Raw genomic sequence first — 13,223 nt, 5'->3', positions numbered from 1 at the left:
TTTTTTTTTTTTTTTTGAGACGGAGTCTTGCTCTGTCGCCCAGGCTGGAGTGCAGTGGCCAGATCTCAGCTCACTGCAAGCTCCGCTTCCCGGGTTCCCGCCATTCTCCTGCCTCAGCCTCCCGAGTAGCTGGGACCACAGGCGCCGCCACCTCGCCCGGCTAATTTTTTGTGTTTTTAGTAGAGACGGGGTTTCACCGTGTTAGCCAGGATGGTCTCGATCTCCTGACCTTGTGATCCGCCCGTCTCAGCCTCCCAAAGTGCTGGGATTACAGGCTTGAGCCACCGCGCCCGGCCAAGCATTTTGGATAAGGGATACTCAACCTGTTTTACCTGACCAAGCACAATATCAAAATCAGGAATTTTGACATTGGCACAATGTGTGTGTATAGTTTTCTTTCATTTTATCACATGTGTAGATTCATACCACCACTGCCGTCAAAATACAGAACTACTCTATTACCACAGAGATATTCCTCATGCTACCCCTTTTGTAGTCACGCTACTTCCTTCTCTTCACTGTGCCTAACCTCTGGCAACCATTAATCTGTTCTCCATCTTTATACTTTTGTGATTTCAAAATGTTATGTAAATGTCATGAAGCATGTGACTTTTTTTTCTTTTTTCTTTTTTTTTTTGAGATGGAGTCTCGCTCTGTTGCCCAGGTTGGAGTTCAGTGGCGCAATCTTGGCTCACTGCAACCTCCGCCTCCCAGGTTCAAGCTATTCTGCCTCAGCCTCCCTCGTAGCTGGGACTATGGGCACACGTTACCATGCCCCGCTAAGTTTTGTATTTTTAGTAGAAACAGGGTTTCACCATGTTGGCCTGGCTGGTCTTGAACTCCTGACCTCAAGTGATCTGTCCACCCCAGCCTCCCAAAGTGCTGGGATTACAGGAGTGAGCCACCGTGCCGGGCAAGCATGTGACCTTTTGAGGTTGGCTTGTTCACTCAGCATAATACAATTTGTGATTCATCTAAGTTTTGTATATCCATAGTTGGTTCGTTTACTTCTGAGTAGTATTTCATGGTTCACAATTTAACCAGTCACTGTTTGTTTTTTTCTTCTTTTTTGAGACAGAGTCTTGCTCTGTCTGTCGCCCATGCTGGAGTGCAGTGGTACCATCTCGGCTCACTGCAACTTCTGCCTCCCGGGTTCTCAGGTGATCCACCCACCTCAGCCTCCCAAAGTGCTGGGATTACAGGTGTGAGCCACGGCGCCCAACCTTAACCATTCACTTTTGAGGGGCATTTTGGTTATTTCTAGGTTTTGGCTATTTTTCAACTGCTATGAACAATCATGTACAGATTTTTGAAGCTGAAAAAGCATTGAAAATGCTTCCAAAGATACATATTACTGACAAGTTAAGTTTTTCTCCCCAGTAGTAAGCTGCTGGATTTTAAATATTAGTCTAAAACGTTAGGTCTAATTGTGCAGATTTCTTTACTATATTCTTTAGGTGTTATGCCTCAAACATAATTCCCATTTTGGGCGTGGCAATCCAGTTAATTTGGTGTCAGTAGTGTTAAAGAACGTACATAATGGTAGGGGATTCTTTTCTTGCAGTGTAACAAGTTAGATACTTCGAAGCATTCTTTAAAGACTTTCTTTAATAACTTGAAGGCACTGTTACACCTTTCCTGTGTCAGGTTTTTTTTTTTGGAATTGAAATCCATGAGATTTATAACTCATGCAAAGCAAATCCATTTCTCCTAAAATTTAAGGCTTGCTAAGGTAAATAATTTCTGACATTTGTTTAATGAATGAGAGTATTACTGTTGAGAAGGCTTTTTCTCTCGAGTATGAGATAGAGCTTTTTAAAAGCACTCAGTGGTCTAAAAAAATTTTTTTAACATAGAGTCAAAGACTAGGGCTTTTGCAGATAGGGAGAGGCCAGGGTATCATCCCTCTCATCCAGAAGAGGAGAAATTGATAAAGGAGAGAGGGGAATGAAATACAGACTGCAAATGGGTGGCTTGGTCTTTGATAGCAGAGAGAGTTGGGGGAAGATGAGTTTAAGTAGGTAAAGTAAAATGGAATTTATATGTGATAGCATCAGGTTTCTCAGTGAGGGTCGAATCTAGGTTATAAGTTGAAAGTGAGAGTCAAAGGAAGGTATGGGAAAGTTGAGGAAATAGGAGGTGTGAAGTGTCAGGGAGTGGAGAAAGTGAACTGTTAGTACTAAAATGGTATTTTGTTTCTAGGCAGGACCAGTTTGAGGGTTGAGATAATGAAAATGAAATCAGTTAGCCTGGGATTGTGATTTCCCAAATCTAAGCAGGCAGAAACCAATTGGGAAGGTTCTTCTGAGGATAAGAGGGAATTAGTTGAAGGGATCTGTAAGCAAACAGCAATTATGGATATAAGGGATTATAGCATTTTTTGCCTGACAGAAGAAAGTGTGTGTATTTATATGTGTTTACAGGTGTTTAAAACTTGATGATGTCATTATCCTGAAGGGAACTTGTCATGTGGTGGAGAAGTATATTTCTGGCAGTAAGGTTATATAGGCTCCCAGTGAGGTGGAAGAGTAAGAAGGGTGGTATGCTGGTTTCAGTGGTATGACCAAAATACAAATTTTGAAAACTTGTGTCAGTGGCAAGTGGATGGTTGAGGTTGGAGTAGAGGACAATGTCACTGGAGATGAGGTGATTAAAGAACTGAGTAGTCAGCCTGGGCAACACGGCAAGACCCCATCTCTACAGAACATTAAAAAAATTTAGCCAGGCATGGTGGTACATGCCTGTGGTCCTAGCTTCTTGAGAGGCTGATGTGAGAGCATCGCAAATGAGAAGTGAGTGGCCACAAACCCTACTTCCTCTCCTTGTCATCATGGCAGTGGGGGTTATCCTGAGATGACACTCTCTTCATTTAAGGTCAGGAGGTGATGACAGTGCTTTGAGATGATGATGAAGGTAACAGAACAGTGGGAGGAGAGGTGATGCGGGATTGAGTCAGATTTGAGGAGATACAGAGCAGTTTGAAGGTAAGAACTTTGTTGCCGAGGATTCACTGGGGACGTCTAGGCTTCTGGTGGTGACTCAGATGGACGGGGATGTGTGGCAATAGTCCTGGTAGTCTCTTTAAGGAGAGTATGAGCTACTGCAGTAATCACAGATGCTTTTCTTCACATACAGTTCTTGAGGGTTAGTTTCTAGGTTGTAAGCAACTCTCAGAAGGGATGAATAAGGCTTATAGGATGGTGTTTGTGGTGGCATCATCATAAAGCTAGACATAGTGGAATGGTGCGCTTTGGGAGCATGACTTGTTTAAAATTGCACAAGTGTTACTCTAATGATTTTTTCCCCCTCTAAATAGGAACAGCTTCTAGATTGTGAAGGTGAAGATGGATGGAATAAACTTTTTGACTTGATTCAGTCAGAACTTTATGTAAGACCTGATGACGTCCATGTGAACATCCGGCTAGTGGAGTTGTATCGCTCAAATAAAAGGTTGAAGGATGCTGTGGCCCACTGCCATGAGGCAGAGAGGAACATCGCTTTGCGTTCAAGTTTAGAATGGAATTCATGTGTTGTACAGACCCTTAAGGTAGGTAAAAGCTATTGGGTCTTTACATTTCTATGTAGGCAATTAGCATATTTCTTTTTGTACTAAAGCAGCAGTGCCCCTCAAGACTTACATTTCTTTTATTTATGTAGAACAATTATAAAATGAAATTTTTTACTAGGATCAGTTAAATTTATAATGGGAAGATTGGGGAGATAACTGTGATGAATGTATATATTTTTGGTGTTTTCATTTATAAGGTTGATGTAAAAATCAATATAGTTTCACAAACATGGAGTGGGAAAAGGAATTTGTAGGCATAAAATGGTTAATTTCTTAACATTTGATTAAGTTTTGTAACTTACTGTTCATTCCACAAAATAGGAATATCTGGAGTCTTTAGAGTGTTTGGAGTCTGATAAAAGTGACTGGCGAGCAACCAATACAGACTTACTGCTGGCCTATGCTAATCTCACACTTCTTACGCTTTCCACTAGAGATGTGCAGGAAAGTAGAGAATTACTGGAAAGGTACGTTGACTTTGACGAGAACACTTTAGTGTAAATTCAGTTTTTCTTTTTACAGTAAGTTCATTGCTCTAAACTTCTTTACTGAATCGTTATTTCTATAATGTACCTAGGAGTTATAGTTAATACAGTGAACCACTAGGAGGCAATCTTATTTTTCTTCTTTTATGGAGAAGTTCTAATTGGTTTTATATGACTTTGCTTTTTAGAGAATTCTTACAGTTCAAGCTTGATTAAAATTAGCCTTATGGTTACTCAGTTTTGTCATAGTCAAACTTAAAATGAATGTTCTAACTGCTATTTCATATTTTATTTTTTATAATGATATAATCTTGAGTGAAAAAGTTCATCTGTCATCAGATGGCTAGGTTCATATGTACTTAGCATCACTAGTATTTCAGAAAATACTGTTTTAGCTAAGAAACAAAATGACTCAACTATGTGATTTTTCTTTTTTCTTAAATTTTGATTTTGAGAACCAGTGTCTCCATTTTGAAAATAAATTCCATTGGACAAAAACATCACTTGGATTTATATAAAGATGCTAGTTTAGAGCAGGAGTTGATTAGAACTTGTGGGCCAAATATGGCCCCTGCCTAATTTTGTTAATAAAGTTTTATTGGAATACAGCATGCCTCTGGTTATGTAATTGTGGCTGCTTACATACTATAGGGTTGGAGTTGAGTGGTTGCAGCAGAGATTGTATGCCTGTAAAGCCAGATTAGTATCTCCTCTTTATAGAAAAAGTTTACTGATCGCTAGTTTAGGCTGTCCATTTGTTTGGAAGTTATTTCCCCATCTGGTATAAAGAAAGAAACTCATTTCATTGAGTGCAGGGAGTAGGTAATTTTCTTGAAAAAGTACATAGTGTCCTAAATTGGTAGGGTAAGACCAGTATCTGAAAGAAATAACTTTAAGATTATTTTAGAAAACATGTAGGATGTTTTAGTTTGTATTCCTTGTGTACTCAATTTTTTTGGTCACAAGTTCCTTTTACGTTTTTCTTAAGGACATCAAAGATCTTTGTATGTGGGTTATTTTCTTTTCCTCCTGTCCCCTCTCCTTTCCTCCCCCCTCCTCCCATCCCTCCCCCGTCCTGCCTTCCCTTCCCACCTTCCCTCCCTGCTTCCCATCCCTCCCCACTCCCCATCCCTCCCCACTCCCCACCCCTCCTGTCCCCTCTCATCTCTGTTTTTTAGATGGAGTCTTGCTCTGTTGCCAGGCTGGAGTGCAGTGGTGCGACCTTGGCTCACTGTAACCTCCGCCTCCTGGGTTCAGGTGATTCTTCTGCCTCAGTCTCCCGAGTAGCTGGGACCACAGGCGCGCACCACCACGCCCAGCTAATTTTTGTATTTTTAGTAGAGACAGGGTTCAGGGTGGTCTCAGTCTCTCTCTTTTTTTTTTTTTTTTGAGACTGAGTGTCACTCTCGTGAGGCTGGCATGCACTGGCGCAATCTCGGCTCACTGCAGCCTCTGCCTCCTGGGTTCAAGTGATTCTCTTGTCTCAGCCTCCTGAGTAGGTGGAACTACAGGAGCCCACCACCGCACCTAGTTATTTTTTTTTTTTTTGAGACAGAGTCTCGCTCTGTCGCCCAGGCTGGAGTGCAGTGGCGCAATCTCGGCTCACTGCAAGCTCTGCCTCCTGGGTTCACGCCATTCTGCCTCAGCCTCCTGAGTAGGTGGGACTACAGGCGCCTGCCACAACACCCGGCTAATTTTTTGTATTTTTAGTAGAGATGGAGTTTCACCCTGTCATCCAGGATGGTCTCGATCTCCTGACCTCGTGATCTGCCCTCCTTGGCCTCCCAAAGTACTGGGATTACAGGCGTGAGCCACCACATCCGGCCCACACCTGGCTAATTTTTGTATTTTTAGTAGAGATGGGGTTTCATCGTGTTGGCCAGGATGGTCTCGATCTTTTTTTTTTTTTTGAGATAGAGTCTCACTCTGTCGCCCAGGCTGGAGTGCAGTGGAGCCATCCCGGCTCACCACCAGCTCCACCTCTGGGGTTCATGCCGTTCTCCTGCCTCAGCCTCACGAGTAGCTGGGACTACAGGCACCCGCCACCACACTCGGCTAATTTTTTGTCTTTTTAGTAGAGACGGGGTTTCACTGTGTTAGCCAGGATGGTCTCGATCTCCTGACCTTGTGATCCGCCCGCCTCGGCCTCCCAAAGTGCTGGGATTACAGTCGTGAGCCACCGTGACTGGCCAGTCTCGATCTCTTGACCTCCTGATCCGCCCACTTTGGCCTCCCAAAGTACTGGGAAGTCTCAATCTCTTGACCTCGTGATCCGCCTGCTTTGGCCTCCCAAAGTGCTGGGATTACAGGCCTAAGCCACTGCTCCTGGCCGTATGTGGGTTATTTCTATTAGTGTTTATTACGTTAGAAATTAAAGAAAATATGTAATCCATTAAAAATGTAATAAGCCCGTTGCATGTTAATGATAATAGCTTTTTTTTTTTGAGACAGTTTTGCTCTTGTTGCCCACGCTAGAGTGCAATGGTGCGATCTCGGATCACTGAAATCTCTGCTTTCCAGGTTCAAGCGATTCTCCTGCCTCAGCCTCCCAAGTAGCTGGGACGACAGGTGCCCACCACCACGCCCAGCTAATTTTTTGTATTTTTAGTAGAGACAGGGTTTCACCATGTCGGCCAGGCTGGTCTTGAACTCCTGACCTCAGGTGATCCACCTGCCTCGGCCTCCCAAAGTGCTGGTATTACATGTGTGAGCCGCCGCGCCAGACCAATAATAGCATTTTTTATGAAAAATAATTATTTTGCAACAACAAAAAAGTAGTCAGGAAAGTGTCATTGTTTTTGCATTTTTGTAAATCTGTTTAATGTCTCACTTAATAGAACATGGCTAGATTCTCATTTGCTTCCTCTTTCAGTCTGTAAAACTATATTACATGTCATGAAGCCTCTGGAAAACTCAGCTTAGCCGGGTGGGGTGGCTCAGGCCTGTAATCCCAGCACTTTGGGAGGCCGAGGTGGGCAGAAAAACAAAAACAAAAACAAAACAAAAAACAACTCAGCTCTACATATATGAGAAAATGAGAATGTAAAATATAAAATTTTTTGGTATTATTATAAAAGTGATTTTAACCTCATGGATCCCCTGAAGGGGTTTTTAAGAACCCTCAGAGCTCTTTAGACCTCAGTTGCTCTGGTTGCTTTATTGTAAGCTACTTTAAAATCATGCTTCACGTTTAAGTGTTTGCTTTTACTTTTCTTCCAAAGTGAAGATTTGGAGAAACATTAGGATTTAGAAGAACTAATTTAGAATATAGATTACAAATAATAGGCCAGGCGCAGTGGCTCATACTTGTAATCCCAGCACGTTGGTAAGCTGAGGCGGGGGGATCATGAGGTCAGGAGTTCCAGACCAGCCTGGCCAACATAGTGAAACCCCATCTCTTCTAAAAACATAAAAAAAGTTTAGCTGGGCATGGTGGCAGGCGCCTGTAGTCCCAGCTACTCAGGAGGCTGAGGCAGGAGAATCACTTGAACCTGGGAGGTGGAGATCGTTGCATTGCACTCCAGCCCGGGTGATAGTGAGAGACTCCGTCTCAAAAAAAAAAAAAAAAAAAAAGAAAGACAATTTAACTCTGTAATTTATATAGTAAAAAGCAATTACTGTATTGTTACTCAAATATGTGTCAGTTATTTACTTATAATTTGGAAATGGTATGTCTAATTTGAGAAATTACAACTGTTAATTAACTAATGAAACTATATGATCAGGAAGAAACTACAAAATAGCCTCCCAACTTTATCCTGGTTTATTTTGAAATGTGCACCTATAATCACTAATCTTATATTTATCCTGTGATTGGAGGGCTGGAAATAACTGGGAATAAGACATCATTTGAGAGGTTAAGCTTGAAGTACAGGAAGTATGCAGGATAAAAATAAGCATTAGATGATTCATAACTTACAACATGGGGAATAAGAATTATTAGAAGCTGAATGTGGAAGATGAAGCTTGAAATAAAATTTTTATTTTGTTTTGAATTAAATAAACCATGATTATTCACAGTGCAGTAAGTGGATTATCTGTTTGATATTTTCATATTACAGTTTTGATAGTGCTCTTCAGTCCGTGAAATCTTCTTTGGGTGGAAATGATGAACTGTCAGCTACTTTCTTAGAAATGAAAGGACATTTCTACATGCATGCTGGTTCTCTGCTTTTGAAGATGGGTCAGCATAGTGATGTTCAATGGCGAGCTCTTTCTCAGCTGGCTGCATTGTGCTATCTCATAGCATTTCAGGTAAGTCTTCCACTTGTAGGAGCAATTGACATTTCACTGAGTCTTGACGTGTTTTAAATGAAGGTGTGCTCTGGTATGTAATGACAATATGTGAATAAACCTATGGAATTAAAGTTAAAATGAAATAGTCAATTTGATACAGTGGAAAATAACTAAGCGTACACAATAGTGGTGAGGCTGGTGAAACAGGGATGTTGAATGCACTGCTGTTGAAAGCCTGCATTGCTATGATTTGTTTGTAAACAAATTTGAAGAGTTTGATCTTATTACTCTGCCATTTTTGGGAACATGATAAAGATGTAATCCCACTTTATGGGTAAAGCTTGATCCAAAAAGATGTGTGACTTGGACAAAATCCTAATAAGTACATGTAGGGCAATGGCTTTATAACCTATGAAAGAAGAATATGATTGCATTTAACATGTTAATTGAAAAACATGTATATAACATTTATGACTGTATTGTGTATGATATGTAACAATATATTAATCTTTGAAAACATAAAGCCTTTTCTTACTATTTATTTATTTTTTTGAGACCAAGTCTCTCTCTCACCAGGCTGGAGTGCAGTGGCCTGATCTCGGCTCACTGCAACCTCCACCTCCTGGGTTCACGCCATTCTCCTGCCTTAGCCTCCCAAGTAGCTGGGACTACAGGCGCGTGCCACCACGCCCAGCTAATGTTTTGCATTTTTAATAGAGATGGGATTTCACCATGTTGGCCAGGATGGTCTCAATCTCTTGACCTCATGATCTTCCTGCCTTGGTCTTCCAAAGTGCAGGGATTACAGGCGTGAGCCACTGCGCCCGGCTTTTTTTTTTTTTTTTTTTTTTTTAATGAGCTTGCATTACTTTTGAAAGGAAAAGAAATAAGCAGTCTCCCCAAAAAAGCATTAAACCAGGCTTAGAAAAATGATTGTTAATTTTAGAGAAGGATTTTTTGTCTGGGGAGGGAAAATAAAGGATTCATTACTTTTAGAGAAGGCCCCTCCTTCTAATATAAATCTTTTTTTTTTTTTTCTTTTGGGATGGAATTTGGCTGGAGTGCAATGCTGCGATCCGGCTCACCGCAACCTCTGCCTCCTGGGTTCAAGCGATTGACCTGCCTCAGCCTCCCGAGTAGCTGGGATTACAGGCACGCATCACCATGCCCAGCTAATTTTTTATTTTTAGTAGAGACACGGTTTCACCATGTTGGCCAGGATGGTCTTGATATCCTGACCTCGTGATCCGCCTGCCTCAGCCTCCCAAAGTGCTGGGATTTTAGGCGTGAGCCACCACGCCTGGCCCAACATAGATCAATTTTTTTTTTTTTTTGAGAGGGAGTCTCGCTCTGTCTCCCAGGCTGGAGTGTAGTGGCGCAAACTCCGCTCACTGCAAGCTCCGTTGCCTCCCGGGTTCACGCCATTCTCCTGTCTCAGCCTCCCGAGAAGCTGGGACTACAGGCATCCGCCACCACGCCCGGCTAATTTTTTTGTATTTTTAGTAGAAACAGAGTTTCACCATGTTCGCCAGGATGGTCTTGATCTCCTGACCTCATGATCTGCCCGCCTCAGCCTCCGAAAGTGCTGGGATTACAGGCGTGAGCCACCGCGCCCGGCCAATTTTTTGTATTTTTTAATAGAGATGGGGTTTCACCATGTTAGACAGGATGGTCTCAATCTTCTGACCTTGTGATCCACCCTACTCGGCCTCTCAAAGTGCTGGGATTACTGGCATGATCAACAGCGCCCGGCCTGTAAATCTTTTAAAAACACTGTTGATAGGCAGTTCACATGTTAATTGCTAATATTGGCTCAGTACTTCTGAGTTAATGGATTTAGTGAGGTTCACTAGGTAATATGAACGTTAAAAGGTTGTTATAGAAATTCTCAAGTAGCTGATGGTTCTTATTTTTATTTTATTTTGTTTTTTTTGAGTCGGAGTCTAGCTCTGTTGCCCAGGCTGGAGCACAGTGGTGTGATCTCGGCTCACTGCAAGCTCTGCCTCCCGGGTTCACACCATTTTCCTGTCTCAGCCTCCCGAGTAGCTGGGACTACAGGCGCCTGCCACCATGCCCGGCTAATTTGTTTTGTGTTTTCAGTAGAGACGGGGTTTCACTCTGTTAGCCAGGGTGGTCTCGATCTCCTGACCTCATGATCCAGCCGCCTGGGCCTCCCAAAGTGGTGGGATTACGGGCGTGAGCCACCGCGCCCGACCAGTAGTTCTTATTTTTAATGGAAACTTTTAAAAGTTATCTGTCTTTGTGTCTATTAGAGTCTTGCTGGGTCACCCAAGCTGGAGTGCAGTTGTGTAATCGTAGCTCACTGTAACGTTGAATTGGACTTGAGCTTACCAGAGTGCTTGGGATTATAGGTGTGAGCTACTGTGCACAGCTTCAAATTTTTTGATACGTAGTTTTTGGAGGCAGAGTCTCACTCTTGTTGCTCTGGCTGGAGTGCAGTGGCATGATCATAGCTCCCTGCATCCTCGAACTCCTGGGCTCAAGTGATCCTCTTCTGCCTCAGCCTCAGCTCAGTAGCTGGGACTACAGGTGCCTGCCACCATGCCTGGCTACATTTTTTAAGTTTTTGTAAAGACAGGGTCTTGCTGTGTTTCCCGGGCTGGTGGTTCTTGAATTCCTGGCTTCAAGTGATCCTTCTGCGTTGCCCTCCCAAAGTGCTGGGATTACAGGTATGAGCCACCACACCTGAGTGTGAACTTTTAGTAATAAAAAGTTAGTTTCCCCCTTAATCTATTCACTCAGGTCTCCTTTCCTAGATGACAACTACTATTAGGAGTTTCTTGGGTGTTCAGAAATATTTTTTGCATATGCACATGTGCAATACATTCTTTCTCTACTTTTGAAAAATACTGTGCCTCAGTGTGGGTGTGCTTTACCTATTGCCAGATGCCTTGCTTTTCTAAATGTTTCTTCATTGTTCCACTTTAGCACAGAGATGCCTACCTAAGTCTTTATTAAGTACGACATATTTCTCTAGAATGAATATATAATAGAAACATCTTAGATGCTTGTATTTTATCATTTTATTTTAAAGCTTAATGATCAAATGATTATAAGCATAAAATGTAGGTTATGTGCTGGCATTTGGGTATTTAAGAATTGGCTAGCTTTTATGGTATGATTTTCAGACTCTTAATCAGAGGAATACCATGGTTCTAGTAAGTACGTCTGCATTGCAGCTGGGTATTTAACAAAGTCTCTTGAAACCTTTTAGTTAAAATGAGGAAATAGGCGCGGTGGCTCACGCCTGTAATCTGAGCACTTTGGGAGGCCGAGGCAGGCAGATCACCTGAGGTCAGGAGTTCGAGACCATCCTGACCAATATGGTGAAACCCCTTCTCTACTAAAAATACGAAAATTAGCCGGTCATGGTGGCAGGTGCCTGTAGTCCCAGCTACTCGAGAGACCGAGATAGGAGAATTGCTTGAAACCAGGAGGCGGAGGTTGCAGCGAGCCGAGATCATGCCACTGCAACGCTCCACCTGGCTACAGAGCGAGACTCCGTCTCAAAAAAAAAAAAAAAAAAAGGAAAATAGCGACGAGATGATTTTACTGAGTTGGATTCACAGCTAATTAACTGGTCACAAATTCAGCTGTTGAGTGATTTTGTAAAAGAGGCCAGGTTTATGAATTGAGGTCAGTTCGAAAACAAAAAGAATGATGTCAACTTTTTGTTTCTTATTTTGTGTGTTCTTTTCAACATATAGATGACAAACTTTGATATGATGTTTAGAAAACTTGTGAGTAAAAGGATAGGCAATGTGGATGTTTCTAAAATTGAAAATCAGAAGCTATTAAGTTCTTAAAGAATATATTTTTGAAAAAAGAGCATGTTTGGAAAGAATTATATATACATGGTTTAAAATTCTAGGGGCTCTTAAGAATATTCCTTTGTGTTCCCTAGTTATTTACTTTTTCCACCCGTAAAGAAACTAACGTTACTGCTTTCTTGTGTGTTCTTCAGGAAATGTTTTATGCATCTCCAAGGAAACACACACACATCCCCTGTCCTTAAAAAGAGGAGGAAAATGTTTAAACATTGTTTTTACTTTATTTCCATTAACTGTATCTTGGAGATATTTCCATGTCAGTATATATAACGGGCGTTTTCATTAGTTTGGATGCCTGCATGTTATTCCGTTGTATGGATGTACTGTAGTGTTGGAGTTTTTAAAACCAGGGCCCTAAAACCAGGACATTAGCTTGCTTTTACTTTTTTTTTTTTTTTTTTTTAATTTATTTATTATTATTATACTTTAAGTTGTAGGGTACATGTGCATAACGTGCAGGTTTGTTACATATGTATACTTGTGCCATGTTGGTCTACTGCACCCATCAACTCGTCATTTACATCAGGTATAACTCCCAATGCAATCCCTCCCCCCTCCCCCCTCCCCATGATAGGCCCCGGTGTGTGATGTTCCCCTTCCTGAGTCCAAGTGATCTCATTGTTCAGTTCCCACCTATGAGTGAGAACATGCGGTGTTTGGTTTTCTGTTCTTGTGATAGTTTGCTAAGAATGATGGTTTCCAGCTGCAACCATGTCCCTACAAAGGACGCAAACTCATCCTTTTTTATGGCTGCATAGTATTCCATGGTGTATATGTGCCACATTTTCTTAATCCAATCTGTCACTGATGGACATTTGGGTTGATTCCAAGTCTTTGCTATTGTGAATAGTGCTGCAATAAACATACGTGTGCATGTGTCTTTATAGCAGCATAATTTATAATCCTTTGGGTATATCCCCAGTAATGGGATGGCTGGGTCATATGGTACATCTAGTTCTAGATCCTTGAGGAATCGCCATACTGTTTTCCATAATGGTTGAACTAGTTTACAATCCCACCAACAGTGTAAAAGTGTTCCTATTTCTCCACATCCTCTCCAGCACCTGTTGTTTCCTGACTTTT

General features: G+C 41.8%; 1 protein-coding gene across 2 annotated transcripts in view; it reads left to right on the top strand.

Moving 5' to 3' along the window:
• LOC112636969 (E3 SUMO-protein ligase RanBP2) overlaps positions 1-13,223 on the top strand; it is a 74,411-nt gene that overhangs the window by 16,091 nt on the left and 45,097 nt on the right. For both annotated transcript variants that reach the window (XM_025405796.1, XM_025405797.1), the window contains exons 5-7: positions 3,317-3,547; positions 3,890-4,035; positions 8,115-8,307. In XM_025405796.1, coding sequence (XP_025261581.1) covers positions 3,317-3,547; positions 3,890-4,035; positions 8,115-8,307 — 570 coding nt within the window. The remainder of the gene's footprint in view (positions 1-3,316; positions 3,548-3,889; positions 4,036-8,114; positions 8,308-13,223) is intronic.

The sequence above is a fragment of the Theropithecus gelada genome, chromosome 13 (assembly GCF_003255815.1).
Source record: "Theropithecus gelada isolate Dixy chromosome 13, Tgel_1.0, whole genome shotgun sequence".
Lineage (NCBI taxonomy): Eukaryota > Metazoa > Chordata > Mammalia > Primates > Cercopithecidae > Theropithecus > Theropithecus gelada.
This window is presented reverse-complemented; position numbering and strand designations above follow the sequence as displayed.